Source organism: Ilyonectria robusta (genome assembly GCF_021365365.1).
Source record: "Ilyonectria robusta strain PMI_751 chromosome Unknown BGZ61scaffold_16, whole genome shotgun sequence".
NCBI classification, from domain to species: domain Eukaryota; kingdom Fungi; phylum Ascomycota; class Sordariomycetes; order Hypocreales; family Nectriaceae; genus Ilyonectria; species Ilyonectria robusta.
The window spans coordinates 284,618-312,111 of NW_025764450.1; the positions used below are offsets into that span (position 1 = coordinate 284,618).

Genomic DNA, 27,494 nt, shown 5'->3' on the forward strand with positions numbered 1-27,494 from the left:
GACAGCCTGGAGAGGCGGCATCTGGCCGCGAAGTACCGGAGCTGCTAACACGATGCGCCTGAGACCAACGCGCGCGGCGGTTAGCGACCGCGAACCCTGGCGCTATCGGCCCGAAAGCTTCGATGTGCCGAGACCAAGCAATCAAGGATTGCGGAGACTTGGGTGGGAGGCCATTTGTGGCGGACATGGGGGTGTGTGTTAGTCTACTATGTATGTGGAGTTGCGAGTGTCGGACGACGTCAGGCCAAGCTCTGGGCGTCTTGACGATCAATGTCATGACCATGGAAGAGCTCGAGAATCAAGTGCCATGATGCTGCCAATGCGGTCAATTGCGGGATCCTAGTGTCCCGCCCACTCGACGGTTGGATAGCTCGCACATCGGGATGGACGCCTTCGAGACACCATGTCTCACACGCCCCCGTCTCTCCTCGTCCAAGACTCCCCCCCGGCGGCCGCAGTTGCCCGTACGGGGGTACGCGATGCAGCTCTCTCGTCATCCGGCAGCGTGGTAATCGACCGCGCACGAGCGAAGCAACCATGTCCGCCGTCTGGATGCGTACAGGGCTGGTGGGACGGTCGCGGATTAGCTTCCTGGCGAGAGCTGGGCGTTTGCAGTCTCCGTCTGGGGCATCATGGGGGATCGTCTCTGGGGCAATTCGGCCGGTGCTCTGGAGACACAAATAGGACCCGTATTCCGCCTTCATTTCCCCAGATTGCTGTTGCTGAAGCATCCTCTTCTCTATTGTTTACTCGAGGCGTCTGATTGCAAAGTTACACAGTGGGCCGCGTCTTGAGACTTAGACACCACCCCCTTGTGTTATCTGGACTATTTCCTCTTTTTTCCCGAAGCCTTGCTTCTCAATTGACGCCCAAAATGGCTGATATTCAGTATGTCAAACTCCTACGAGGCCTCTGTGGCTTTCAATTGCAACTCATCACTTACACCTCTGCAGGAACTCCCCCAAGGCCACCTACTCGGACCACATGGACGAGAAGCCCATGGGCACGGCCGAGCATGCCGACCTGACGACCAATCTTCAGGCCAAGTAAGTGCCCGATTTACCTCCTGGCCATAATCTAGCCGGAAATCTCTGTCTAACACTCTCCAAGAATCAAGAATCCGCTTGAGGGAATCCCCCGCGAGCAGTTGATGCGCGATGTCGAGGCCTGGACCGAGCAGAAGGGTCTGCAGGAGCACGTCGAGATCTTCAAGAAGGGCGCCCTCGTCGCCCAGAACCCGGCCAATGCTCACAACATCGACGGCCCCCAGAAGCTCACCGACCGCGAGCTCGAGGTCCTCGAGCGCGAAGTGACCCATCGCTGGGACATGCCCCGGAAGCTCCTCATGACCATCGCAACCTGCTCCATCGGCGCCGCCGTCCAGGGCTGGGATCAAACTGGCTCCAACGGTGCAAACATCTTCTTCCCCGACGTCTATGGTATTGGTGGCGACAGCACTCGCGACCGTCTCTTGGTTGGTATCGTCAATGCTGGTCCATACATTGGTAGCGCGTAAGTGCTCTCACCACCCGTATCAACCCACCACTTACACGCTGCAGGTTCATCGGTTGCTGGCTCTCTGACCCCATCAACAACTACTTCGGTCGCCGCGGTGTCATCTTCTTTGCTGCTCATTTCTGTATCTGGCCCGTCATCGGATCCGCCTTCAGCCACACCTGGGAACAACAACTCGCCAACCGCCTGCTCATGGGTATCGGAATGGGAGCCAAGGCTTCAACAGTGCCTATATACGCCGCCGAAAATGCCCCTGCCTCGATCCGCGGTGCGCTGGTCATGTCATGGCAAATGTGGACCGCCTTTGGAATCTTCCTCGGAACCGCCTTCAACCTCGCCGTGTACAACGTCGCCGACATCAACTGGCGCCTGATGCTTGGAGCTCCCTTCCTCCCTGCCGTCCCCCTGCTTCTCCTCATCTACACCTGCCCTGAGTCTCCCCGTTGGTACATGAAGAAGGGCCGCTACCCTGATGCTTGGAAGTCCATGCTCCAGCTCCGCCATGATGCCATCCAAGTCGCCCGCGATATGTACTACATCAGCGCCCAGCTTGATATCGAGAACGAGCTCATTGGAAAAACCAACTACGTCAGCCGATTCACCCAGCTTTTCACCATCCCCCGTGTTCGCCGAGCCAACCTTGCCGCCTTCACCGTCATGATTGCCCAGCAGATGTGCGGTATCAACATCATCGCCTTCTACTCGACCACCGTCTTCAAGGATGCCGGCATGTCCGACTTCAAGGCCATGCTTGGATCTTTCGGCTTCGGTCTCGTCAACTGGCTGTTTGCCTTCCCTGCCTTCTGGACCATCGACACTTTTGGCCGACGTACCCTTCTTCTGTTTACCTTCCCTCAGATGACCTGGACCCTCTTGGCTGCTGGTCTCTGTACCCTGATTCCCGAGAGTGCTGGAGATGTCCGCACCGGCCTGGTTTGTCTTTTCGTCTTCATGTTTGGCAGTAAGTACTCGATTGAATCCCCAAAGTGACGCATTCGCTGACCTGGACTCCAGTGTTCTACTCCCCCGGCGAAGGCCCCGTTCCTTTCACCTACAGTGCTGAGGTCTACCCTCTTTCCCACCGAGAGACTGGCATGGGCTTTGCTGTGGCCACTTGCCTCTTCTGGGCTGCTATCCTTAGCACCTCATTCCCCTTCCTGCTCGACAAATTCAGCGTCGTCGGCGCATTCGGTCTCTATGCTGGTTTCAACGTCATCGCCTTCATCATGATCTTCTTCTGGGTCCCTGAGACCAAGCAGCGAACCCTTGAGGAACTCGACTGGGTCTTTGCTGTGCCCGTTCGCCAGTTCGCCAGCTACCAGCTCAAGGTTGCTCTCCCCCACTGGTTCAAGCGCAACATCCTCTGGCAGCGCCACGCCAAGAAGGAGCCTTTGTACCACTTCGAGCATGTTGCCAACCTCACCCCCGGACACTCGGATATTGAGTCTCCTGCCGACAGCGACCGAAAGATGTCGTAAGCAATTCGCGCCTGTGCCTGTGGCTCTCGGTGACGCTGTCTATTACCGCATATTGGATCCCGCCTGGAATTTGATGGCAACGGTATATTGCGGGATTATTTGGACAGAAACTGATACCCACTCGTTAAAGTAATGATATTTAGTTTGGATGTTGGATTGGATTTCGGGAGGCATGTTTGGGCTTGTACGCGTTGATTCAGGAGTGTCTATGGTACGCGGGGTGAGACAGACCTAGCACAATTACATAGCTGTCGATAAGATCTGATGATTAAAAGTCCAGCCCCTTTACGTGAGCGCAGCTTTTACTTGTGCATAATCGACAATTATCTTTCGTCGAAGGTGTGTGCCTGGTAATCTTGAACCTCCAGAACCAAGGACCATTGACGATAAGGAGTCTCGCACCAACTCAAAGGTAGCCGTTAATAGTTTCATGGCGTCTTTATTCTTAAATGATTGAACATTATGTATATGGAGTATCTCAACTATGCTTTGCCTCCTTCGTTTTCTTTTTCCCCTTCCAATGTGTTCTCATCATCCTCACCACTCCCCACGCCAAGAGTCTGTACACTACCACGCACACCGCCAAGATGGCGACATTGATCGCCGGGTCCTCATCCAGATTGTACAACTCCAACACATCCTGCCCCGTTTGGATCGGGCAGTTCCCGTTACTCAACCTCTGGTTGTCGGTGCAGGTGAATTCCACACCGCGTAGAGAGTACGGCGCAACGGCGCGAGCTGCATATCTGATTGGCGAGAGATAGTTGAGCGAAGTGTACAGGGGTGGCATGTCAATGGACAGGATCCCGACCATGGTGTTCGCCACTGAGAGGAAGATGCCCATGATCTGAATGGCGAAGCCGGCGTGGTCGAATAGGGTGTTGAATATTATGCCCAAGCTCTCGCCGCACGACACAATGCCAAAGCATGCAAAGACGGTGACAAAATACATCGTCACGGTCCTCGGCATTCCGATGGCAATGTCACCGAGGACACCAAACACCAGGCAGCTGATAATCTCAAACGGCACCTCGAGAATCGTGTACGATGCCAGAAATGCCTCCACACCGTACACGCCGTCATCGTCTTCGCGGTAAAAGACGTCGCGCTCATTCGGGTAGATGGCAACATTCTGCAACATCCCGACGAAATAAAAGGCTCCAATCTCCTGGATAAAGCCCATGCGGTTTTGCACTGAGTAGTAGTCGTTGTCGAGGGGCGCGAAAAACAGGGCTAGGATGAGGGCTAGGCCAATGACTTGCATGAGGCGGGCGAGAATGAGCTCGGGTTGGCGCCGGGTGTTGATGATGGCGCGGTGGAGGAGCAGTGGGAGGGAAGTTGCCAAAGATGCTCTCTTGCGTACGAGAGCTCCAAGCTCGGCGGGTGTTGAAAGGTTGGCTTTGTTAAATGACCTCCGTGGGGGTTTGGCCACGGGTGGAAGCAGGATGCCTTCAGTCGCCTTTTCGACTTCTGTATCCTTCTCGTCCATCTTTTCTGCTTCCGTTTTTACCACTGGACGGGTTCCAGTTTTCCAGCTCTCGATGAGCTTTTGTACTCGTCCACGGGACTCTGCCTCCCTGTCATCGCGCTGTAGGTCGATGGTGATCATATCCAGCGCAAAGTCGGCCGGGTTCGTGTGGTGTGGGCATTCATAGCCATGGCTCCCGAGGTACTCCAGCATATCTCTGCCAGCACCTGAATACACTTGAGACCCTCCGCGGGCTAGTAGTAGCACGTTGCCGAATTCCTCAAAGAGGTCCGATCGCGCTTGATGGATGGTGAGAATGAGTGTTCGGCCCTCGTTGGCAAGTCCCTGGAGGACTTCCATGATGGAGTTTGCGGTAAAGGCGTCTAGTCCTGATGTAGGCTCGTCAAGCAACAAGATCCGGGGGTCCGTAAGAACCTGAACGGCGATAGACACACGCCGCTTCTCTCCACCAGAAATACCCTTGATCATGTCGTTGCCGATGAGGTTGTCGGCGCAGTCCTTCAGACCCATCTTAAGCAGCACCTCCTCCGCACGGCGGTTCTTCTCGTCTTTGCCCATGAAGGAAGGAAGACGGAGCCCAGCAGCAAATCGCAGGGTCTCGCGGACAGTAAGGGAGGGGAGCAGGGCGTCATCGTCCTGGCACACGTAAGAGCAGACGGACCGAATGACCGAGTCGGAGGGTACGGCGCCGTTGAAAGTAAGCTTCCCCGACGGATGATATCTCGTTCCTATTGAGTTCCGGAGTCGAAGAGCCATGGAATTGAGCAAAGACGTCTTTCCACTCCCCGAAGGTCCCATGATGACGTTCAGAACGCCTGCTTGGAATGTCGCATTGATCGGGTTGAGGATAGTTTTTGTCGGGATTTTCTTCCCCAGCGCAGATGTCTTGTCTAGATTTAATGCAAAGTTGTCGAGTCCCACATCGATGGCGCGGACGTCGGCAATGGATCGCGCCTCCATCTTCTCCTTGCCGGCAGACAGATCGGTGTCGGATACCCGAGCGCGCGCAATGGTCATTTCGACCTTGAAGAAATGAAGCCCAATCGCGGAGAGTACGAGGAAGAAAACGACAAAGGCGAGACAGACGATGATGGGCCTTGTGACCCAGTTCGGTGGGAAGCCGAAGAGGTCCATGATGTACTCGCCAGTGTACTGTTCACATTCCGGATTGTCTCTTCCTCCTGGATAAGGACAGTCGTAGAAGTTGCCCTCGAATTCATTGCCAGCATATGCTCCTAGAACATAGAACTGGTTTCATCAGCAAAGAAAATTGACAGCAGACATACATTGGGCTTACACTATATGTGATCCATTTTATCCAGCGCACGTACACCGGCAGCGTATTGCTCTGAATGAACATGCCGCAGGCCATGCTTTGTATCGTAAAGACCATGTTCGCAATCAGACTCGCCCCGGGAAAGTGCCTCGACGCTGCTACGCAGGTCATGGCGCACGTCACCGCGATGTAGTGGTTTAGGAGTGAGATGGCAAAGAAAATAAAGAACTTTTCAACCTCGCGGTCAAAGCCGGCCATGAAGTAGAGGATGACGGAGAATAGGAAAGGGACAGGGAGGTCCTCGGTCGCTACCCGAGCAATTCTTCGGGAGAGGATGAAGGGAATGGCACCGACGCAATTTTCGGAAGATTCCCGATCGTAGATCTGGATGTCGATGGTCATTCTATAGACCTCAAAGATGAGAATCAAATACCCTTGTAGTCCAGTCGCGGTGTATAGACCACCCTGACGCGACCGGATACCGGCTTGATCTCGACCGAGATCATAGAAGAGATAGCCATTGACTAGGCCCATCAAGATGGCCTCCATGATGGAAGATGCCATGCCGAGTGGATCCCGGTATGTGACTTTAAAGGTGCGGTCTGTGAGGACGAGAAGTTGCCGAGTGAAGCCGGCATGCTGCTGTGCTTGTTTTCCACGCTTCCGGTCGCTATTCTCGTTATTTTCAGGCACAGAGCCAAAAAGCCTCTCGCTTTCCGCGCTCCATGCGCTCTTCAGTCCTTCTACCCTGTCGGTACTCTCCTGCTCCAGCTCTGCGGTCCGGTTGTCGACGGCGGCGATGTCAATGACGAACTCGGCCGGGTTGACGAAAGGCGGCAGCTTAAAGTCCAAGCCGTCAAACCAAGGAACGCAGTCTTTGACCGATCCGGAGTAGACGGGGCTTCCCTTGGTCAGGACGATGAGGTTGTCGAAGAGGTCCCAGATTTCCGATCGCGGTTGGTGGATTGTTGTGATGACGGTCCTGCCTTTTTGTGCTAGCTTCTTCAATGTCTTGACGAGCTGGTATGCGCTGGTCGCATCGAGACCTGTCGTTGGTTCGTCGAGGAAGAGCACCGATGGGTTGGAAAGCATCTGAACGCCGATACTGGTCCGTCTCTTTTCTCCGCCGGAACAGCCGTGGTGTTGTGAACTACCTATGCGGGTGTTTGCGCATTCTTTGAGACCGAGTTCACGGATGACTTCCTCGACGACAATCATTCGTTGCTCGGTCGGAATCGAAGCGGGGAGTCTCAAGTCGGCGGCATATTGAAGCGTCTCCCTAACTGTGAGTGTCGGAAGCAAGATGTCCTGCTGCATCACGTAGGCGTGGCTGACGCTGTGGACTCCGACCATGCCATTGAAGGTTGTGACGCCCTGTTGTTTTAGTCTCGGACTAGTCACCCTCTCCGCCATAGTATTGAGCAGTGTTGTCTTGCCCGAACCACTCCCGCCGATAATCGCTGTCAATGTCCCGGGCTGAATATTGGCATTAACTGAGTGAAGCAGCTTCTTCATTTCGGGCGCCGTGTTAAATTTGGAGGCGAACAGTTGTGGGTAGGTGGATGGCTCCAACCACGACGGCGCAGTGTTGACTGAGACTGCGACGCCCCGGATCTGCACCTCGACAGCTTGGACATCGTCGAGAGAAAGGTGGCCAGCGCCGGAGAGGGATACGCGCCGGTCTTCCATGTATGGGTAGGCGATAGAGTCTGATGGAAGGTCCAGCGAGCTCGTCCTCCCCAGCTTTTCGAGAACAATCGTCTCTGGCGGGTCGACTGGGTTGTGGCTTGCCATGACGGGTATTTGAAGCTTATTATTGAGGCGTTGTAAGTGGGCGATCAACTGCAGAAATCTTGGTGGCTGCTGACTGGCCTATCCATGACCGACCGACTTGCAAGGAAGAGGGCGTTGTTCCGGTTGTCTTTTCGCGGCTATCAATTCGCATGAATTTGTGTGTTTGGTGTGTCTGGCCGACTCTTGTATGTCTCCGAGGATGACAATCTCTGCTGACGCTGCAGCCATAATACAACGCAGCAGAGATACGACAGACGGACTTAGACTCCAGTCGCTTAGCGGTACATGGCCATGGACTCTGCAACCGAGTTGACAGTTGATACACGGGGAGCCGGTTATTTCAGATGATGGCCCCATGCAACGCAGATCCCGAAGCAACTGGCTGCTCTTCACCATCGAGCATGGGTCCAGTTCGCCGTGAGGTTCGTAGGCGAGGTTGAAGTGAGGCGACGCCGGGGTGGTCCGGGTGGACTACTAGCAGGCGGACGCCAACCGACGCGGGGAAAGGCTTGCGAAAAGGTACGTAAACGGACCAGCGCCAAGACGTGATGGATGGAAGCGAAGAAGCCCCGGGCGTCGAATTCGGCCATGATGGTGTGCGGCGTGGTGCGTGTGGTGTGTGGAGAGCTTCCAGATGATGACGTGGATTGGGGATAGCACGAGTTGGGATGGGATAGCGAGGACGGGAAGGCTTGGTCCCGACGGATTAGTGTGGGTGAGAGACAAGCAATAGTGCGGCAACCATTCACGATTTTCTGAGTGTTTCATTTTATTTTTTGTCTATTATCTGATGATGTTTGAGTCGAGGCATACTCATGAAGAATGGAAGATTCGACGTTGATGTGTTGATATCACATTTCAACAGCGTGATATCAACAGCCTCACAACCCCGAAGCGTCACCGGAAAGTGACACGATGCGACAATGACTCTCCGAGCGACCCCCACTTCCAGAGTTTCCTTCTACATAAATTGTCAAAGTAATTCCCGGGATGCATCGCGTCCAGACAAAAGTACAATACAACGTTTCCTCTGCGCGCACGATACGCCCTCCCACCGTCGAACCCCTCGAAACCCCCCCTCTACAGCCCTTCCACGCACGCATGCACACCTCGCGCTCGCTAATCAGAAATGGCGGGCGATCCCTGGAACGCCTCGTTCGTTCGGTTGCGATTAACCCTGTTCCCCCACCGTCGGCTGCGAAACGAGGGCCCCGACAACGCCATGTAACGCTCCCGAGGCGGCATGGGCGCAGGTTCGCTTACAGACGCGACTCGCAGCAATTGGACGCCGTGTTTCTGGACGGGGAATGCGCGGCGTTGTTGACGAGGCCGATGCTCGATGCGAGGTTCAAGGTGCGAGGGTGCTTGTCAATGACGCCTCGGGTCTTTTTCTTCTGGCTCTGCCACGTTGGGATCGACTTGCGAATTGCGGTTTTGCCACCATTCGGATGTAAACCCTTGGGTGTAAACCTCGGATGTACAATTCTCCAACCGAGGCCTGATTTGGACTCCATTTCGCCGCCAAGATCCAACGGCGCTTGTCATGACTTGTCATGGGACCAACAGAGACTCGGCCGCCCCATGCAAGATCTGCATGCCACGCTGCCTAGGTCGCTAGACGATGAAAGGAAACGGTTTCCGCACTAAATTCTTCCACCGATATTTCGGAATTCGCATCTTGCAGTCTAGGGATTGATTACATGACGACTCGTGCACAAATGTACTCCGTATCTAACTACCTATCCATCTCTCGTAATGGCGGGACTGGCGAGCCCTCTTCATTAAAGACTCCACTGCTTGCGGCACAGTTGTCTCCGTCACAGTCGAATCTAGGCATGTCTCGGTGATGACCTCGTAGACTTAGACCCGCTGCAATTTTCTACTATCGCCTGCTCTCATCTCCCCTCTTTGATCTTTGAACCATGTAAGTCATGTGTGTCTGAGTCGCGCGCCGCCGGAGCACGGGAGCATTCACCTCGTTGACCCACCTTTCCTCTCCAACCGCCGTGCTTCTCCTCATTGCATCACCACGTGAGACTTGCGACCTGAGACTTTGACGTGAGACCTGCAATTTGATTTGATACTTTGTCAATCTTTCATCGTGGTATCCAAAACACTCAAATACAATGGTTTTATGCCGCCCTCCCAAGATCCAAAGCCCAAGTGCGCCGCCATTAAATGCTTCCCATCATCTTTCCTCCTCTTCCCTTCGTGCTCTCTCCTTGTTTGCGCCAAGTGGCTGCATCCTACATAACCTCTTCTAATCATCAGCTCTCAAGCCGTTCTCTTCTCCGTAATCGACTCTCCATAGGGCTTCCCGGCGACGAAGCCCGAGTTTGCGGCGCCCAGCTCAAACACCTTGTTTCCACGCAGCCACGTCTCCTTGACGCGGCCGGTGAACTCGTGGCCCTCCCACGGCGAGCATCGGTTCTTCCACCGCATGTCGCCCTGCGCAAACGTCCAGAGCTCGGCGTCGTCGAAAACGCAAATGTCGGCGTCCATACCGGCCTTTAGGGCGCCCTTGCGATGCGACAGGCCGACCTGCGCGGCGGTGGCTTGGCAACAGAGACGCACAATGTCGGTGATGCTGGGGGTCTTTGACGATGCCGATCGCTTCTTCGACGCCGAGTGGAGGATGGGAAGCCCCAAGCCCACGGACGAGATGCCGCCCCAAGCTGCGAAGAAGTCTCCGCGCATCTTGGCGGGCTCTGTGGGTGCCTGCTCACCCGGCATCGTCACGTCGACACCGGAATCCGAGTGCATCATGTGCGGTTGGTTCTGGTCGAGATGCTCAGGGAGCAACTTCAGCTGCGGTGTGCAGGGGGAGTGATCCGATACAACGGTGCGGATGCATGAGTCTTCGGCCACCAGCTCTCCCCACAGGCCGTCCTGGTTGCTCTCCTCACGAATCGGCGGGCAGCACTTGTGTCGGGTATCGCCCATCTCGATCTCTTCGGCCGTCAACCCCAGGTAGTGGAAGCACGTCTCGGCCGTGATATTGATTCCGGCTGCGCGCGCCGCCTTGAGGATCGGAATGCATTGCGTTGCTGAGAGGTGGACGATGTGTAGGTGCAATGATGGCGCCAGGTGGGCGAGACTGAGGATCTCTTCGATGGCGTAGGTCTCGAACGCGGGAGGACGAGATTGGAGGAATGTCTTGTATGCGGTGAGTTCTCCGGTGGGAGCTAGGGGCGCCTCCGAGGCTTGAACGGCGTCGCCGACCGAGGCTGAAATCGGAGGAATCATCTCGGCGTGGAACATGAGCGTGGTCGGGGCATCTTTGAGCTCCTCCATGGCGAGGGCGACATCTCGCGATGAGACTGCTGGGAACTCGTCGACCTAAAGGTCTGTCAGCTATTGCTTCTTGTTGCTCATCAGTCCACAGTTGGAACTCACGCCTGATTCAATCAAGAATCCCTTGAAACCTCTTACGCCGGCCTCAACGAGGGGCTTCAACTCGGCCGCATTTCCGGGAATGACACCGCCGTAGAATCCGACATCAACCCAGCATTGGTTGCGACTTGCGCGCAGCTTCTCCTCAAAGCCATGCAGCGTCGTCGTGGGCGGAATGGCATTTAATGGCATGTCAACCACCGTCGTCACGCCTCCGCTGGCGGCCGCGCGAGTACCGGTCCAAAAGCCCTCCCATTCGGTGCGGCCGGGCTCATTGAGGTGGACATGGGCGTCGACGAGGCCGGGTAGCAGGAGCTTAGGGCTGTGGTCGACGTAGGTGGTGGAAGAAGGGAAGCTTGACTGAGGGAGGATCTCAGGGACCACGGAGATGATCTTGCCGGTGGATGGCGAGACGGAGATGGTAGCCGGCGTCAAGAGGAGCGAGTCATCGGGGAGGGTGATGACGGCCCGGGAGGAGACGAAGACAGTGAGCGCCTCGGTGGTGTGAGGGAGGGAGTTGGCGACGGTCATTGTGAGTGATTGGGGAGGAAGTGGAGTGAAAGAGAGAAAGAGGAGAGAGAATCAGGAGAGGCAACTGATGAACGGGTAAAGACAGTGGCCAACGGAATTATCCAGTCAACCGAACACGATCTCGGAAGTCTCCCAGCTCGATTACCGCGCTTATGCTGCCTTATCTTTATCTCTCGCAAGAGGTCTTGGTAGAGGTGGTGGTGGTGGGGTGGGAGCGATAAGGAGATGGAGGGGAGATGTCCAATGGAATCACCTCGAGTAACAAAGCTGTTGCGTTTTATTTCGTCTCTTGTGTTTACGGATTTCAAGCGAGTGCTTTGCTCAAGAGAGAAGAAAGAGAGAGAGAGAGAGAGAAGGAGAGGGAAAGAAAGTTGAGTCAGTTGTACAAGACCTCAACAAGCAGACGCCAGAGTACCGGCAATTGGGCGTCCCTCATTCTGGGGATGGAGGCTTATCGCCCGCTCACCTGCAGGGTACATCTCGTATCAGTCTTTTGCGGGGGATAACGACGGCGACAATGGCGACGGTGCAGCTCGGCCGAGTTGCAGACCGTCCTGGCTGTTATTCCTCTAACAATTTTTCCCTCCCAGAACCACAAATTCCACCCCTTCTTGACAGATCCCTCAAAAGCCCGAGATTCCGCCAGTCTCCCGGTCCCAGTCGGCACCAAACAAACGACGCCGGCGGCGCCCCAGCGCAGAAAAACCCCTTATCAGCTCCCGGTCCGGCAAAAAAGGACGTCCCGTCGGACTCGGCCGGATGCCGAAAAGAACTAAGCCACACGGCGCGCACCAATCAGCGCGAGGGCTCTTGGGCCGATGCGGCAATATGTGATTCGATCGAGTAACTATCGAGTAATACAGGACGCCCAAGCTGGCACGTTCTCGCGACGCCCGGTTGAGGGCATTCGGACTCGCTGCTGCGATAGGTAGGTCGTTGTCTCGGAGCGGAGATGCAGAGCGAGGATGCGACGCTGGCGCCGGCTGCGAGGACGAACCGGGCTCACGAGATGCGCGTCAGCAGGTTTTGGACTGGTCGCTTGTTGGTCATGGCGGATTCCATTGTTCTGTCGGAGTGGTGAGGCGCAAGGCGGTCAACACGGCGTCCTCGGCAAAGCCATGGTGGTGTTGGGTGAAGAATCGCGCCTCACCACCAAGAACGTTCACATCCACACGGACGCCTGCTCCGCGGAGATGGTTGGATCAGCCCCAGCACACGTCTGCCACATTGCTTCCCCGGCTGACCATCTCTTACGTACTTTACCCCGGACTGCCACAGAACAAGAGCTAGACAGGCGTGGTAAGAGGTGAATGAACTTCATATTCCTATCCGTGACAAAGGTGGGTATCCAGCAGACGCCCCCGTCCTCTCCCCCCATTGCAAGGGTTCGCATTCTTTTCGTATCCGTCTTTTCTATAGTCATCCCCGTCGTCTGCCTTTTTGCCTGTAATGCCCTTTTGCCCTCCGTTCCATGTATGTATAGTATGCATCACCTGCTCCCGCGAATTAATCATGACAAGACAAGCAAATCAACACCCCATACACCAGGCCCGGCAGCCTCTCCTGTGCCCATGACTTCCTCATCATCCGTCTGCTGTAATTTGGTAACAATAGTAGTACACGGGGTGGAAGTGGCTGTTCCGCTTCTCGGGACCACGCCGCCATCCATCATCTATCCATACCTCGCCCGGCTTTACTTCTGGCGCTTGAGCGTCTTCTGGGCCATCTCAATCAATCCGTCCTTGGCCTCGCTCTCCGGGAAGTGCGCAATGGCGTCGATGGCCTTGTCTGCGTAGTCCTGAGCGAGCGCCCGCGTCTGCTCGATGCCGTCGCTCTGGAGCACTAGCTCACGTGCCTGCATCACGCATGTCGGTTAGCATCGTATGTGACTGCCCGTGGAGGTGATTCGTCAACCACGCAACAACTTACCTTTGCAACGTCACCCTCCTGCTCGAACTTGCGACCAACGAGCGCTCCGAGCTCAGGCATCTGCTTCCAAGCAAACAAGAGGGGTGCGGTCGCCAAGCCCAGCTCCAAATCGGCCCCCGCAGGCTTGCCCAGATCCGTTCCGCTCTGCGTATAATCTAGAAGGTCGTCCACCAGCTGGAACGCCAGGCCCAGGTTGCGTCCGTATGAGTATGCCGCCTCGACCGTCACGGCGTCCGAGTTTCCGAGGAGCGCCGCCGCGCGACACGATTTGGAGATGAGACTGGCTGTCTTGAGATATGTCTTTTGGAGGTAATATGTGACCGTCTCCTCCGACCACTTGGGGTTCCGCTCGTCGCGCTCGGTGTTCTTGAGCTGCATGAACTCGCCCTCGACTAGGTTGGCAATGACCGTGGCCAACAACTCGACTACCTCTGGGTTGCGGAGTCTCGCCAGCGCAACTGAAGCTCGACCAAGCAGGAAATCGCCTGCCAGAACGGCCATCTTGTTTCCGAACTCGAGATTGGCGGAGGGGGATCCACGGCGGGAGACGGAGTGGTCGATAACATCGTCGTGGAGCAGAGATGCTGTATGGATCAGCTCCGTAATCTCGGCGAGGCGTCGCTGGCTGGGGAGGATATCCAAATTGGCCTCTGGGACCTCAATGTCGGCGTAGGCGGGCGGCGACATGCCAGCCGAAGGATTGACATCGGCGAGGATCTGGACGGGAGATATGGACGAGTCGATGCCGTGGACGTGGGTGGGGAGGGGAATGGTCGACTTTGGGCACAAGTAGGTGGCGCGGCTCATGAGGAGGACGATCAAGGGTCTAACATGCTTGCCCTCAGCTTGGGTGTAGTACTTGGCAGCGCGGTCGAGTGACGGGTGGCCGGAGCCCAGCAGCTTGCGGATGTTGCCAGTCAGGAACTTCATTTCCTTCGCTACAGTGCGCAGAGGATCGACCGTCATGCCGTCCTTGGCAGCCTTCTTGACGACGTTTCCCACGACATTGGAGGCGACCTGCACAGCGGCAGCCCAGGCCGAATCTCGGCGCGGGCTTGTGTGCAGAGCAGCTCGGTGTATCCTCGTGGGGCCTCGCGAGACTGTCAATTGCCTACACAGCATGCACGCGGGCGCCACCGTAGCGGTCGAGACGGCCGTCCTCGTCGATATCGCCGTCCTCGTCAACATCGAGCCATTTCTGGCCACGGCGCTGCGCAGCACTGAGGCCCCCGGACGGAGCTGCATCGCCGGCAAAAGATTGTGAGCCAGACGGCGGGTCGGGTGGGTGCGTTGGAGGAGCGGCAGGGCGGTGGGAGCCAAGAAGCGGGATCACAGCATTCGAAAAAGAGGAGGCCCGAGGGAGGAGAAGGCGTCGAGGGTCGTGAGGTCGTGTTCGCGTCGCAATGCGAGTCCGTGGCGTTGTGTTGGCTTGTTGAGGGAATCGCTGCAGTCGGCCGTTGCGTCTGATTTTCTCGCCGGCGGGACCGTCACCTGGAAACTTTTCCAATGGGGCACCACGGGCAGAAACCGCCGCTGAGCGCGCACTGAGCGGTTGGTCGCAGCGGGTTGTGGCCTGCTAAAACGAGCAGCTAGTGGGTCAGTCCCGCCAGAACCCGATAAACCCCAGCGGACTGGAACCCTGATTGGGCCGTTACAGGCCTGGTGCGGGGCTTTCGGGGCAACCTTACAGGGCTAGGTACATTCGTGGAAGCGCTGAACACTCTACTGGAGCTTGGGAGTTGAGAGCTTGAGCTGTATTTATACCGAGGGATCATCCGGGGATCGTTTGCGGGTTACGAGATACGAGATGGATGGATATGACTGCGCCGATGCCGAGGAGACATATCAGTGTTTTCTTACAATACGATTAATACAGCGTGTCGACTTTGGATTAAAAACCTCATACTTAAAATAGTATTGGCTTACCGCATGAGATGCTGCCTAGGGAGAATATATGGGAGAATATATTTAGATGCATGAATGAATATGAGATATGGGTTGTGGTCGTATTCCTTGAGCCGTTGCTAACATCTCGCAGGATTCTTGTCACAAATCCGCCTTGTAACACGTTGCCGGAATCCTCCCATGAAACCATGCGGGCGAGGTGGGAGTAGAACCCAGCCCATTGCAAGGAAACATGAACATGCGACTCTATCGCATGCTCGCTCCATGGATGTCAATAATCACATCACAGTCCAGTTTCGAAGCGACAAGCAACATCTTTTCCATGTTACTGAAGCTAACCGCATTCATGGATTCGTCGTGACCTGGGTGACATGCTGGAGTACATACGAAGAACCACGTATGTCGACATTACCAGTCACTGAAAGGAACCTATTTTGCCAGTATCTTGATGCTTTCTACAGACGTTCACATGTCACTCTCCAGGACAATAGTGATGGCGTAGACCGTGCAGACATCCTTGCCCGGCAAGACAGGGCGAACACTTCTATATGCAACCTCACCGCTAGTCTTGCTGATATCAATCATACGACCGAAAACTACACGTTCGAAAAACCCAACTCTGGAACATGTCGACATACATGGACAAAATTCTCCCACGGCGAATAAGCGACTTCGTCACCTGTCACCCTTGCTCACCAGGGTCATATCTACGACTCCACCGTCCGAGTTCAGGTGGTCCTCGATTGGGGGGTGGTTTGTACCTATCAGTTGAGTTAAATTACTATTTCATGGATAATCTTTCGCTTTCATGGCTCTGAGTGGTTGGACGAGCATTGCCGCAAGAACTTAAGACTATGTTTTACAGTTAGGTTCTAGCGAGTCTCAGCTTAGGTCTTTGGGGAAAAGAAACGAGAAGAGATGAACGGTGGCTGCAATAAACAATCGGCGTGTTGGCGTATGGCATAGGGCGGCTTCTTAACGTCGAGAACAGACGACATGAATGCTATGTGTGACGGTCGTCTTCAAAAGTTTCCTTTCATGAGCGAGTGTAGGTCCTAGGGTTTAACTTAGCTCTGGAGCATCATGACACCACTGGCCCCAGGGCCTTGAGCCTACTTCTTTTTAGCGGGCAAACCCCTCGGTGCGCCACGCTGTAACTGTGGAGGAGCTGGCCGTTCCTCTGGAAGAAAATAGTGGATGCCTGCTGCACGCAAACTGTCCGTGCTAGCGGCCAGCTTGCAGCTCTCTCAATTAGAGATCTGCGACAGACAATTACTCCAACAGGCATCGACATTTGCCCCCGAGGTAGCGACGACACCCTATCCTCTGTTCACTCTCCGCAACACAGACAACAACAAAGAAACCACATCGATTCCTCCGATATCAGATCATCACACCGGGCACAAGCTCCGTCGAGCAACCATGGTGCTCCTCACCATGACGCCCTCCATCTTGGAGGTCCTCGCTCTCGAGACGCCAAAACGCCAACAGCCGGCTCAGACAGACGACGAGACGACCGGCTCATCACAAGTCGGCGCAGAAGAACCGTCCCTCAAAAACCCGAGCGTCGGCAATCCCATATCACACAGCCAGATCGTCGACTTGTGGAGGAATCTGAAGTCCCAAGGCGATTCAGCACCCAGTCTCGAGCAGCTCCTTCGCGGTGCCAGCGTCTACGTCCCCCCTCCTCCTCCTAAGCCAGAACCCGTACGTATACCCAATACCTTGCCTCCCGGGCCACAACTAATCAGGGCGTAGTCTCCCCAATACAAAGCCCTTATGGCCCGCCTTCGCCGCGACGAAGAAGCCCGCGCCTACGAACGCATGATGAACCCCCAAGCCCGCGCCGAAAGCTTCCACGACCGTTTCCCCAGCGCCGCCCACGCCTTCGCCGAGGCAAACAAGCCCACGAGTCGAGAAGACATTGGCGATGATGACGTTTCCGTCAGCCAGGCCCACCGAGAAGTCACCCTGATCCTCAACTTCCTCGTGAGCATTGCCGGCGTGGCAGGCACCCTTTGGGTTGTGGCGAGATGGTGGAGTACTCCGTCGCGATTGTTCCTCACACTGGGCGGCAGTATTCTCGTCGCGATTGCGGAGGTTGTGGTGTACAATGGATACATGTGGAGGATGGGCGAGGCGAAGAAGAAGCAAAAGAAGGTCGACGAGAAGAAGGCCGACGAGGTGAAGGAGGTGCTGGAGACGTGGGTGGTCGGTCCAGGTGAGGATGAGAAAGACGAGAAGACAGTATTAATCAAGGAAAAGGACGATGATGCGCAGGATACTGTAAGGAAACGAAACGTGGAAGCGAAGACGGAAACATGATGATACCCATGCCACACAATGGAAATACTTAGACTTGGCATGGCCAATAATTCACGCCAAAATTTGGCTTAATCCGACAAGTGGGTAGGGCATGCCATGATGTCTCATTAATGAGACCGACTGGCTAGGGAGGAATTATTCCACAGCTCTGAGAATGCGCAGTAAGATGCAATCCGTCATGATATTGGATCGAGCATGGGGCAGCTCTAATTGAAATGGGCGGGGCCATGTGATAGCGCGTCCAACGCGTCAAGTCGCGTCGCTTGGTGGGGCTCCCTTGTCTTTGAGTTAGGCATCCCAAGTTCAAAACCATGGACTATCCTCGCACCAGATCATCGCTGTTAAAAGCCTCTCGATAATTGATTCCTTCCGAAAGCCCTTCTTGAGATATTCATCAGTCCACAGATCTAGAACTTTCAACGATTCATCCCACAGGATCTGTCTGCCACCGACCACGATCCGTCTCACCCATTCCGCGACACATCAAAGTTGACTCCTGCGGACTCCGGTCCCATGTCCAACCAAGCATGGCAGTTGATTGACAGACCGGTAACCAAATCCATAATGTACGGCTTCGCCCCTTAGCTTTCCCAACGCGAACCTCAACTCACCAGCCCAGGGCCCAAGCAGGTACCGATTCCCAGTCGCGAACTCGCGGCAAACCACTCCGGACGTACGGCAAACGCGCAGCCGCCACCGATGTTCGAGGTGAAGCGCCTTTGAAGAAAAGACGCACGTCGCAAGTGGAAGGGGAGTCACAGGTCAGGAGCGAAACCTCCGAGGTTCAGGGGGCGGCGCCGCCTCTGCCAAACGGCACCGCAACTGTGGACAAACAAGACACCCCAACCGTCACGACAACCACGAAGCCACAGACCGATATCAAGAAAGGATCAATAATGAGCTTTTTTAAGCCAGTCCCTCAACCGTCATCGTCAGCCTCCAGTCCTCAACCTGAGGAAGTGGAATCCAGAGAAGCTTCACCACCATCGCTCCCGACACTCCCTCCGCAATCATCACGAGCCGAGACAAGACGAAAGCCCCGTATCCTCAAATTTCGGGGAAGTTCCCTGCCACGAATCGACACTGAAGAATTGGACTGCGGCAGTGAGACAGGATCTGGGACGGACACAAAGAAGGAGGAGGAAAGCCTGGCAAGACGGTCTCGAACACGAAACTCAAGGTCGCCCATGCACAGCCGACAGGAGAGCCCAAGGAACGAAACATCAGACGCGGAAAGGTCGAAAAGGTCGAAAGCCAGACCATCACCAACTGTCCAGACCACACTCAACATTTCCTCTCAAGCAGCCTTCTCTGAGTGCAAGGTGTGCAACACGGTCTGGAACCCATTACACCCGGAAGACGTCAAGTTCCATAAGAAGCAGCATGCAGCTGTATTGCGGACGAAGAGAAAGTTGAAGGAAATCGAATTATAGCCTGAGATACTGAGATACCCAATCAAATGAATAATGATCTATATATCGACGACGCCAAAACTTAACACTCTGCAACAAGGCAGGACGTTTCACCATGCCAAATCAGATAAACCAACTCAAACAGTCAAGTATGTCTTTAATTCCCCACTACGAGTGCAGAACTCCGGTAGAAGGTGGGCGAAGCCAACTCCATAAGTAAGCCGTTATTTGGACAGGGATCAGGGTCAGCGTAAGACGGTTGCGGCTGTGTTGCTGGTAGCCAGGACAAATGACGACTTGGACGCGGCTAAGCCATTGCACCTAAGCCTTCGCAATTACAACTGCAACTCTCCAGTTTCATTCCCCAATCGCCAAGAAGAAAAAAATCGCTGCCAACTGAACAAATCCTCAGATCCTCTCTAGGCTTTGAAGCGGGGAATATCCTTAACGGGACACATCATGCCGCGGAAATCGGGCACGGGATGCGTGACATGCCGGTGAGTCCAGCCCTACAAAGCTTCTCGTTCCCCAGAACCTGGAACGCTGAGATTCCAATTTCCTCGGACCAGGATCCGGCGGGTCAAGTGCGACGAGGCAAAACCAAACTGCCAACGCTGCCTCAACTCCAAGCGCCAGTGCGATGGCTATCTTCCAGGCGACTCGACCGTCACCCGGCGCCAGCTCGCAGAGGCGGTGCGCCAACTCGGCGTCATCGGGCCAGTTTCCAAGGCTCTCACGCAGTATCCGGGACAGCGCAGCAGCAGCTCATCGCCCATCGACAACTTGTCCCTGTTCGATGTCTTTCGCAAGTTGACGGCGCCTTCGACGGCGAATTTCCTGCCCTCCAGGTTCTGGACCGGCGAGTTGCTCCAGCTCGCCCACAGCGAGCCCGCCGTGTGGCACGCGACCCTTGCTCTGGGCGCTCTGCACCAGAAGCATGAGCTGGCGAGCCAGGGAATTGGCCGTGACCACCGAGTCGACGTCTTCTCGAAACTGGCAAATCAGAACTACGCGCAGGCTGTCTCGCATGCCCAGGGGCTGAAAGACCCAGGCAAGCTCCTCTCCCTGAGCCTCGCGCTGCTATCCATCACCAACATGATGGGTCGGTGGGGCGAAAGCCAAGTCCACATCATGGCTGGTCATCGTCTGGTGGATCAAACAAAGGGCCACCCCTCGACAAAGGTCGCCGCAGAGATGTTGATGCGTCTTGATCTTCAGGCCATGACCTTTTCGGAATCGAGCGCTCCGTATCCTTACCACGAGGCTCCCGACCTGACCGAAGTCACCAAGTGCATGCGACAGGCGCCGTCTATAGAGAATTACGACCAGGCAGGCACCTCTCTCTTCACCCTGGTTAGGCGGTTCCTGCTCGCCGACGAGGCTGCTTGCCAAGGTACTACTGGCGAGGTGGCCGAGAAGCTCATGATGCGTGACCTCCTCCAGGACCTCGTCGACTGGGAGTTCAAGATGGCCGTCTTCGAGAGGAACAGGTGGACGGGCGAACCGGCTGCCATGTCAATCAGGCTCTACCATACTCTTCTGCGAGTTATGTTGGCTGGGGGGAGATTTGGGCCAGACACGCGATGGGATAATCTCTTGGGTTATTTCGAACGCGCCATCGCCTACGTGGAGGCTATACTGGTAGCTACTGCAACTCCGGAACCTCGTTCACCACTCTCCCTGGAGCCGGGGCTCCTCATCCCCTTATTCCTTTCCGTATCGAAATGCCGACACCCGTTTCTGAGGAGCCGCGCGGTACGGCTGTTGCAGAATTTGAAGAGACAAGAAGGCATGTGGTTTAGCGACGGCACGGCAGCTGTATGTGCCAAAATAATGTCAATAGAGGGCCAGACCATACAAATGGGTGATCTCCCCCCCATACCCCCTCCCCAGGATATCCCCTGGGAAGCGTGGTCGATGGGAGCGGTGCATCCGCAGGCTTCGCTGAGCTGGGAGGGCGTGGAGATTGTGCCTGAGATCATGCGCGTTCGCGAGACGTTGGTGATGGTGACGATTGATGAGAGGCGCGTTGATCTGACCTTTATCATGTGCTCTGGCGATGATATTGGCACATATGGTGAAGCTCGTTTTGAGTCTATTACGTATTGAGCAAGCGAAGCGGAGGATTGAACCAAAGTCTTTGACGATACCCAAATGCGAAGTCTTATTCCTGGCACTCTGTGGTTTACAGCAGATATTCATCAATTAATCTATACTGACTCGGTCGGCTTAATTTAAACATTCTACTTGTCTTATTCAGTCCCATAAGAGTTATCGTGGATAGCCAATCCTGAATCAAACGAACCAACCCTTATCCAACACACCAAAGTATCTACTCATCATAGCCTAGCTAATATAGCGTCCCGCGCCCTTTCAGCTAGCTTGGTCTGTTCAAAGCCAGGTCTGATATTCCTGCAGACCGCATCATTTCTGGGAGACATTGTATTTCCCCTTCGAAAACCTGATCTCACCGTCGTCAAGGTAGAGCCGACCGGACGTAAGCCGCTTTCCGTTCTCCAGGATTCGCGCATCGATGGCCATTCTTCCATCAGGGCACATATGTTCCCTTCCCCTGATTTAGATCAGCAAGATGTCATGAGTAGGAATATGTAATGACTCAACTGGACCTCAACTTCATCGCATCCGCGGAGCTTTGGGTTTCTTGCAAGTTTACCTCTGAGCACACGTTCATGCTCAGGATCTATCGGACTACCCTTTGGGGTAAACCTCCCTGGCCAAGTCGCTGGTGGAGGTTTGCAACAGCAACATAACCCCAAAGAAGGTGGATGAGAGGGAGGCGAGCGAGGTGAGGTGGTCAATGTGGGCGGGATGAATCTGATGTGTGAAATGATAAGGAAGCTCTTGGCATCGGTTCCCAATCGCCGTATTTGAGTCGAAGGGGTGGAAGCGGTTATCAACGTTGAAATAAGGGTCGTTCTACAGATCTTTATCTGTCGCATCCGCATCGAGAGAACGGAAGCGTGGAGTTGAGAAACTGAAAGATGAATGCGTCTGGACATGCTGAAGGAGGTCTGAAATGCTATTGCTTTGTGGATGAGTGTCTTGTCCAGGTAAAGCATTATTAGATGGCGAGAAGCAGTAGAATTTATAGGCATGGGCTGGCTACTCCCAGTGCAAAGGCAAGGTGTCGACCCAAAACACGATAAAAGTGCAGACGCTGTGAGCCATCGCGTCTCTCGTGCCACCGTAGTCACGACATTTTCCGGAATATGTTATTGTTTCAGAAAACGTCCCTCTCTTCTTCCGCTTAGGTCTTTGTTTTCGTTGTGACTGTGGTCGGCTTGACGTGGCTAGGGTAGGAGCCCATGAGACATCGGGTAATCCTATGATAGCTTCATAGTGACACACAATTCCAGGACCCTCAAATGAATGTTCGCTACTCTGAAAGGGTGGGTGTGCTATGATACAAACAATTTAAGGAGTGTTGACATCTTAGTAAAGACCTGAATGGCAGAAACGATACCTGCCCCAAGTCTAGACGTTCACTGCCAATCAAGCTGCTCTTGAACTTGTAAAGTGTCAGCGACAAATCAATACACTCATACACTCAAGCGGGCGCTGGTTTATATGGAGGCTTCAAGAAATTCTCAAGAAGGTCTCTTCTCCTATCAAGCGTTTACAACACCCACTGCAACCCTATCCTACCACCCTACACGAGCAATTGTAACAACTTCCTCCAAGAAGTCCTGTTTTGGTAGGAGGCGCCTGCAGGAGGTAAGTTTGTGATTCATGAAATGGAGGGGGAAGTGATTCTGCCGTGCGGTACGTCGTCGCTGCATACTAGTGACGCCCATACCGGTAGTCGCCAGCGACTGCAGGATGCTTGGTGATGGGGGCCAAATCATCGCCAGCCAGTAGCTGGGGTGGCTGGGGCTCCCCTTGCGACCATTCGTCGCCTATCTGCCTCGCTGGGATGGTTCGCAAGCAACAATTCTGGTGAGTTACAGCTGGCGCAAATAGTATCGGGGTCCTCACGACCGGGCAACACCATGTCTCTTTATAAGACACCAACGGCGAGTAAAGCCCCATCATTCATTAGCACGATTGTCAACCTTCGACAACGAACTATTGCTGCCCCCTTCTGAAACCGAATTCGTACTGTACTTGCAACAAGAAGAGGGGTAATCTGCGCAGCTGAAGTGGAATTCGGGCGTTAAATTCGGAGCTGACCGCTCGGGCTGGTGGTGAGGCTTATGCAGGGCGGCTGCACAACTGAGACATGCTGGGGACTTCCCGTTCTAGATTGCGTGCCCATTTGGTTCATTGTTGTGTCGATCTTCGACACTAGCGACAAATAGAGGCCACCAGGATCAGTTCAAGATCTTTGTGGACATTACTATTGAGTCAGAATGGTCAATGGTGTCAATACCAACACCAAACTGAAGAGTGAGACTCATCTAGATTAATCTGGATTGATTAACGCAAAAAGTGGTCGCGTTGATGAGTAGAAGGCATTCAATCCCGATCGCATCCTATACGTATTTCCTCTCTCTACCAATCAACCAGACATCAATACAATTTACAGCAGTAACTTCTAATCAAACTTGGGAAACCGCTTCCCCGTTGCACACAACCCGACAGCAGTACTGACGCTATGGCCCCTGGAAAGATGGCATTCCCTCTATACATCAAACAGATGCCACCAATATGAACTTTTTTGCCACCGAGATCAAGGCAGTCAACCCAGCAGCGGGCGCATGGTTCACTATAATGTAAATCTACTTGCCAGTCGTGCGAATCGCCACTATCACAATACTCTTAGCTGATGACCTTCAAGAACTGTCCTCGAATGCCCCTCACTGTTGACCTCGCCAAGGACGAAGGCCGGGTCGGTGAATTTATACTCCAGGGAGACAGACTGTTCCAGTCTGGGCTGGACCCCAAGTTCGAGATCAAGTTCGCTATCGACGGCACGGTGCTGAACGGCGTGAGGGCCTCCCGGGCAGGGTGAATGACCATCTTGACTGATCGGGGCAGGTTCTTGCGGCTGGACAATAGCATGATCTCGTTCGTCTTCGATGGGAGCCCGTCAAACGAGCTGATCTTTGCGACGCCCTGTCCGTCCGACCTGGACGGCTACAACATCGTTATGCAATAGCTCGAGAAGGAGAACACGTTTGGAATGTTTATCACGTCGGACAAGACCTTTGCCAAGCAGCCTTGCGGCCTTGCCATTGGAGGTATTTTGACGGGGCACGCAAAGGGAACGCAATGGGCTGCCGAGGCTGTGTGGTAATCCGTGTGGAATGACGGGACACAATAACGCCCGAAGAGATTGGTTGGTGGGATAATTAATAGAAATATAGTGTTTTTACGACCTAATCTCGCATTCTATCAACTCAAACATCGAGGCGAGGGTTCAGTTTGAGACCAATGCTCAACCACTCCAGCGTCGACAATTGAATAAAAGAATCGGACGCAAAAACGTCTACATGCAGCTGACCACGTCCAAGTTCAACGATAAACGGCCGATCACAGCCTCATCCAAGGGTGGAATAGTCGGCGTCCTGCTGCGATTGCTATTCCCCGAAGCATACCTAAATAACTACAATGCAACCCTAGGAGCAAGGGATCTAAATAAGCCTCCTTCGCCTGCCAGACATCCAGGCACTCGTTTGGTCCCTCTCGAGCAATACGAAGAAAGTTATGACACCAGTAAATTAGAGTACTTCCAGGGTCTTCGTATGCGGCGCTTTATTCGCCGGCCCCCTGCAGTCGGCCCGCATGGTCCCGCACGGCGATTATCCGCTGGGGCTGCACGGCGATGTCCGCTTGGTTGCCGTTCGGCGATTATGTCGAGGAGCGTAAGACACGGCTCGCTGGCTGGCTGCACGTTGGTTAGCCGAGTGCCAGCTCATGAGACATGCAGATGAGTAGTAGGATTGAGATCTTCTGTGTTGCTGAGCCGAAAAAGCCTATAAGAGTGACGAAACCTGGGGTTTTATTTACAATGACCACTCACTCATCACCGACAAGCTTCCCTGTGCCACCTCTCCGTGCTCACGACAATCCTTCAAAATGCAGGTCAAATCGCTCCTCTTCTGGTCCCTCTGCTGGGCTTCCACTGCCTCAGCTCTCCCGGCTCCCGTCCAGGGACCGTCTTGCGACTGCACCGGCACGAAGAACGGCGGCAAGGAAGCGAAGTCGTACATTTGCCGCGACTCTCGCCTCGGACCCGCCAAGCTCCCCAGGAAGTTGCCGCTGGGAACGCTGGTGTCCAGCTACGACCGCTTCGGCGGGTTGAAGCCGGGCGAGTTTCTCGCACAATGGACTGATGCGAATGGCAACTATGTCTACCCGCCGCAGAACGGATTCCAACTGGATGCGAAGGGCAATGCCATCAACGGCACCATGGTCCTGGAGCCGGGAACGCTTGTGGATCGCTTTGGGAGCGAGTATGGTAAGTCATGCCCAGTGTTGCAATAGTTGAGAGCATCAATTCCTAACTGGTGTTGCAGGATCGTATATCTCAGCTGCCGCCGCTCCCTACTCTCAGAGGGCTCTCCCCCCTTCCAACCTCGACACCAACCAAGATGCGCCAGAGTACCCCTACAACTACCACATTTACGAGGTCCTCAAGCCGCTCACCGTTGTTGGAGGACCCATCGCGCCGTGGTTCGGACAGCCTGGACTTGGCGCACAGTTTTACACTGGTGGAACTGGAAACATCATGGCTTTGATCGCTGCCGGGTACCTGGAGCGAGAGGACCCTGATGTTTTGATTGCGAAGAGCAAGGGATGCTAAGGGAGAAGAAGCATTTAATACATGTATCATATTGCCAACTCTGACTGTACGACGGGATGGTGTAATTTAATTGATCTTAATAATCCTGGCACCTAACTTATTTCGTACTTCGTACATGCCGCCTGTGAAGGAAGCGAATATCTTCTTGGCTTCTTCAATCGCTGGAAAACGAATACGACGCCTGCGACGCCTTGCAGGGCAGCGCCGTACAGCGAGCCACTAATAGGCCACTAATAGGCCACTGAACTCCCGACGGCACGATCCGCTAGGTGTGACAGCAGTCCCTCCCTACCTCCCTAGGCTGCCGGCTTTCCCCCATTGGAATTTAGCACAGGGTCCCTGCGCCACCAATTCCCCTGTGCCGCGTTGCGCTTTCCACTCACTGCGCGTCCCTTGGCCGCCCTACGTGCCCACCGCTCATTTGCTTTTTTTGCGGGGAAGAATAGATAAGGAGATGCGGATCTGGAGTTTTGGAGCTTCAATTGTCAACCATCTCTCTGCTACAAAAGCCCCAGATCTGCCCTCCGCAACACCCATCCCTGACAAGTTGCCTTGCCTCGACAGCTCAGGCCCCCTGCGGATTCAATTGCCCGTTTCCTGATTCGCCAGCCCCCCGCAGCCTTCGCAATGGACGCTGTTCCCAGCAACGCAACCGGGAGCCTCCCGCTGCACCCATACTTCCCGCTGGATGTCACCCTCGACACTTATGCCGCCAACTCTATGGGTGCGGCCACTCTGGTGGGAATCTTTTCGCTGTGCTGCTGTGGTGTCTTCGCCGTGACACACCTCTTGATCCAGCAGGCTCAGGCGACGATATCGGGGGGAGCCAAGTTGGCCACCATGTGGTTTGCTCTTTGCGGGTGTATCCATTTGTTCTTTGAGGGTATGTTCCCGTCTCTGCGAATGTATTGCTTTCGCTGGCCGTTGCTGACTAGTTGATGCCAGGTTACTTCGCCGTCAACCACCTCGACATGGCCGGCCAGATGGACCTGTTTGGCCAGCTGTGGAAGGAGTACTCCCTGTCCGACTCGCGATACCTGACCCAGGACTCCTTCGTCGTCTGCATGGAAGCTATCACCGCCTTCTTCTGGGGCCCGCTCTCCTTCTACTGCGCCTACTGCATCGTCAAGAACCACCCTCTCCGCCACCCGCTGCAGATGATCATTAGCCTCGGCCAGATCTACGGCGATGTCCTATACTACGCCACGTGCTCTTTCAACAGCATCGTCTACAAGATTGCCTACTGCCGCCCTGAGAGCTTCTACTTCTGGGCGTACTATGTGCTCTGCAACGCCTTCTGGATCGTCATCCCGGGCGTGTTGCTGGTCCAGAGCGTCATGACGTGCTCGCAGGCTATTGCCAGGGTCCAGGCCATGGACGCGTCCAAGAAGCATCTGTGAGGAGTTTTGGGGGGCTGCAATAGATTTGCTATGCTGTGCGGTGGTATCGTAGCAGAATGCTACTAATACAGCAGGAATATAAAATACAGGAGGATTTAGAGGAGTCAAGGGGTTAATCAAGGTAGATGTACTTTTGCATCGCCAAACGCCTATATCCTAATAATATCTATGTAATTGGGTGACAGTCAATCCCGCTCGTGTATTCGTCTAATAGGCTTCGCTTTTATCTAAATTCGGGTCATAGTCATCCCAGTCGCAGCTCTATGATTATCATCTAAAGG

The 27,494-nt window shown here is 54.6% G+C and overlaps 10 protein-coding genes across 10 annotated transcripts; 7 read left to right on the forward strand and 3 right to left on the reverse strand.

Moving 5' to 3' along the window:
• Nucleotides 1-999: 999 nt before the first annotated feature.
• BGZ61DRAFT_358029 (uncharacterized protein) lies at nt 1,000-2,993 on the forward strand (the record flags this gene model as incomplete). The annotated part of the gene is made up of 4 exons (XM_046240932.1): nt 1,000-1,046; nt 1,111-1,512; nt 1,560-2,476; nt 2,530-2,993. 4 exons carry the CDS (start codon nt 1,000-1,002, stop codon nt 2,991-2,993), a joined length of 1,830 nt encoding a protein of 609 aa, XP_046101422.1.
• Nucleotides 2,994-3,471: 478 nt separating this feature from the next.
• BGZ61DRAFT_495896 (P-loop containing nucleoside triphosphate hydrolase protein) lies at nt 3,472-7,447 on the reverse strand (the record flags this gene model as incomplete). Its single annotated transcript, XM_046250953.1, has 2 exons — nt 3,472-5,730; nt 5,780-7,447. The coding sequence occupies 2 exons, from the start codon at nt 7,445-7,447 to the stop codon at nt 3,472-3,474; spliced, it is 3,927 nt and encodes a 1,308-aa protein (XP_046101423.1).
• Nucleotides 7,448-8,310: 863 nt separating this feature from the next.
• Nucleotides 8,311-9,268, forward strand: BGZ61DRAFT_455975 (uncharacterized protein). The gene has a single exon (XM_046246447.1). The coding sequence runs from the start codon at nt 8,543-8,545 to the stop codon at nt 9,197-9,199; it is 657 nt and encodes a 218-aa protein (XP_046101424.1). The 5' UTR covers nt 8,311-8,542; the 3' UTR covers nt 9,200-9,268.
• Nucleotides 9,269-9,826: 558 nt separating this feature from the next.
• Nucleotides 9,827-11,476, reverse strand: BGZ61DRAFT_358016 (uncharacterized protein; the record flags this gene model as incomplete). The annotated part of the gene is made up of 2 exons (XM_046240930.1): nt 9,827-10,891; nt 10,949-11,476. 2 exons carry the CDS (start codon nt 11,474-11,476, stop codon nt 9,827-9,829), a joined length of 1,593 nt encoding a protein of 530 aa, XP_046101425.1.
• Nucleotides 11,477-13,169: 1,693 nt separating this feature from the next.
• On the reverse strand, nt 13,170-14,650 carry BGZ61DRAFT_480545 (isoprenoid synthase domain-containing protein; the record flags this gene model as incomplete). The annotated part of the gene is made up of 2 exons (XM_046249202.1): nt 13,170-13,331; nt 13,406-14,650. 2 exons carry the CDS (start codon nt 14,648-14,650, stop codon nt 13,170-13,172), a joined length of 1,407 nt encoding a protein of 468 aa, XP_046101426.1.
• Nucleotides 14,651-16,319: 1,669 nt separating this feature from the next.
• On the forward strand, nt 16,320-17,859 carry BGZ61DRAFT_455979 (endoplasmic reticulum-based factor for assembly of V-ATPase-domain-containing protein). Its single transcript, XM_046246448.1, has 2 exons — nt 16,320-17,017; nt 17,069-17,859. Exons 1-2 carry the CDS (start codon nt 16,508-16,510, stop codon nt 17,633-17,635), a joined length of 1,077 nt encoding a protein of 358 aa, XP_046101427.1. The 5' UTR covers nt 16,320-16,507; the 3' UTR covers nt 17,636-17,859.
• A 20-nt stretch (nt 17,860-17,879) lies between these two features.
• BGZ61DRAFT_62986 (uncharacterized protein) lies at nt 17,880-19,122 on the forward strand. The gene is made up of 2 exons (XM_046256933.1): nt 17,880-18,201; nt 18,255-19,122. Exons 1-2 carry the CDS (start codon nt 18,149-18,151, stop codon nt 19,066-19,068), a joined length of 867 nt encoding a protein of 288 aa, XP_046101428.1. The 5' UTR covers nt 17,880-18,148; the 3' UTR covers nt 19,069-19,122.
• Nucleotides 19,123-19,221: 99 nt separating this feature from the next.
• Nucleotides 19,222-21,329, forward strand: BGZ61DRAFT_455982 (uncharacterized protein). The gene is made up of 2 exons (XM_046246449.1): nt 19,222-19,544; nt 19,617-21,329. Exons 1-2 carry the CDS (start codon nt 19,507-19,509, stop codon nt 21,154-21,156), a joined length of 1,578 nt encoding a protein of 525 aa, XP_046101429.1. The 5' UTR covers nt 19,222-19,506; the 3' UTR covers nt 21,157-21,329.
• Nucleotides 21,330-24,901: 3,572 nt separating this feature from the next.
• Nucleotides 24,902-25,925, forward strand: BGZ61DRAFT_455988 (uncharacterized protein). Its single transcript, XM_046246450.1, has 2 exons — nt 24,902-25,468; nt 25,527-25,925. Exons 1-2 carry the CDS (start codon nt 25,087-25,089, stop codon nt 25,811-25,813), a joined length of 669 nt encoding a protein of 222 aa, XP_046101430.1. The 5' UTR covers nt 24,902-25,086; the 3' UTR covers nt 25,814-25,925.
• A 515-nt stretch (nt 25,926-26,440) lies between these two features.
• BGZ61DRAFT_357489 (Emopamil-binding protein) lies at nt 26,441-27,213 on the forward strand (the record flags this gene model as incomplete). Its single annotated transcript, XM_046240883.1, has 2 exons — nt 26,441-26,696; nt 26,759-27,213. The coding sequence occupies 2 exons, from the start codon at nt 26,441-26,443 to the stop codon at nt 27,211-27,213; spliced, it is 711 nt and encodes a 236-aa protein (XP_046101431.1).
• Between the last annotated feature and the right edge of the window lie 281 nt (nt 27,214-27,494).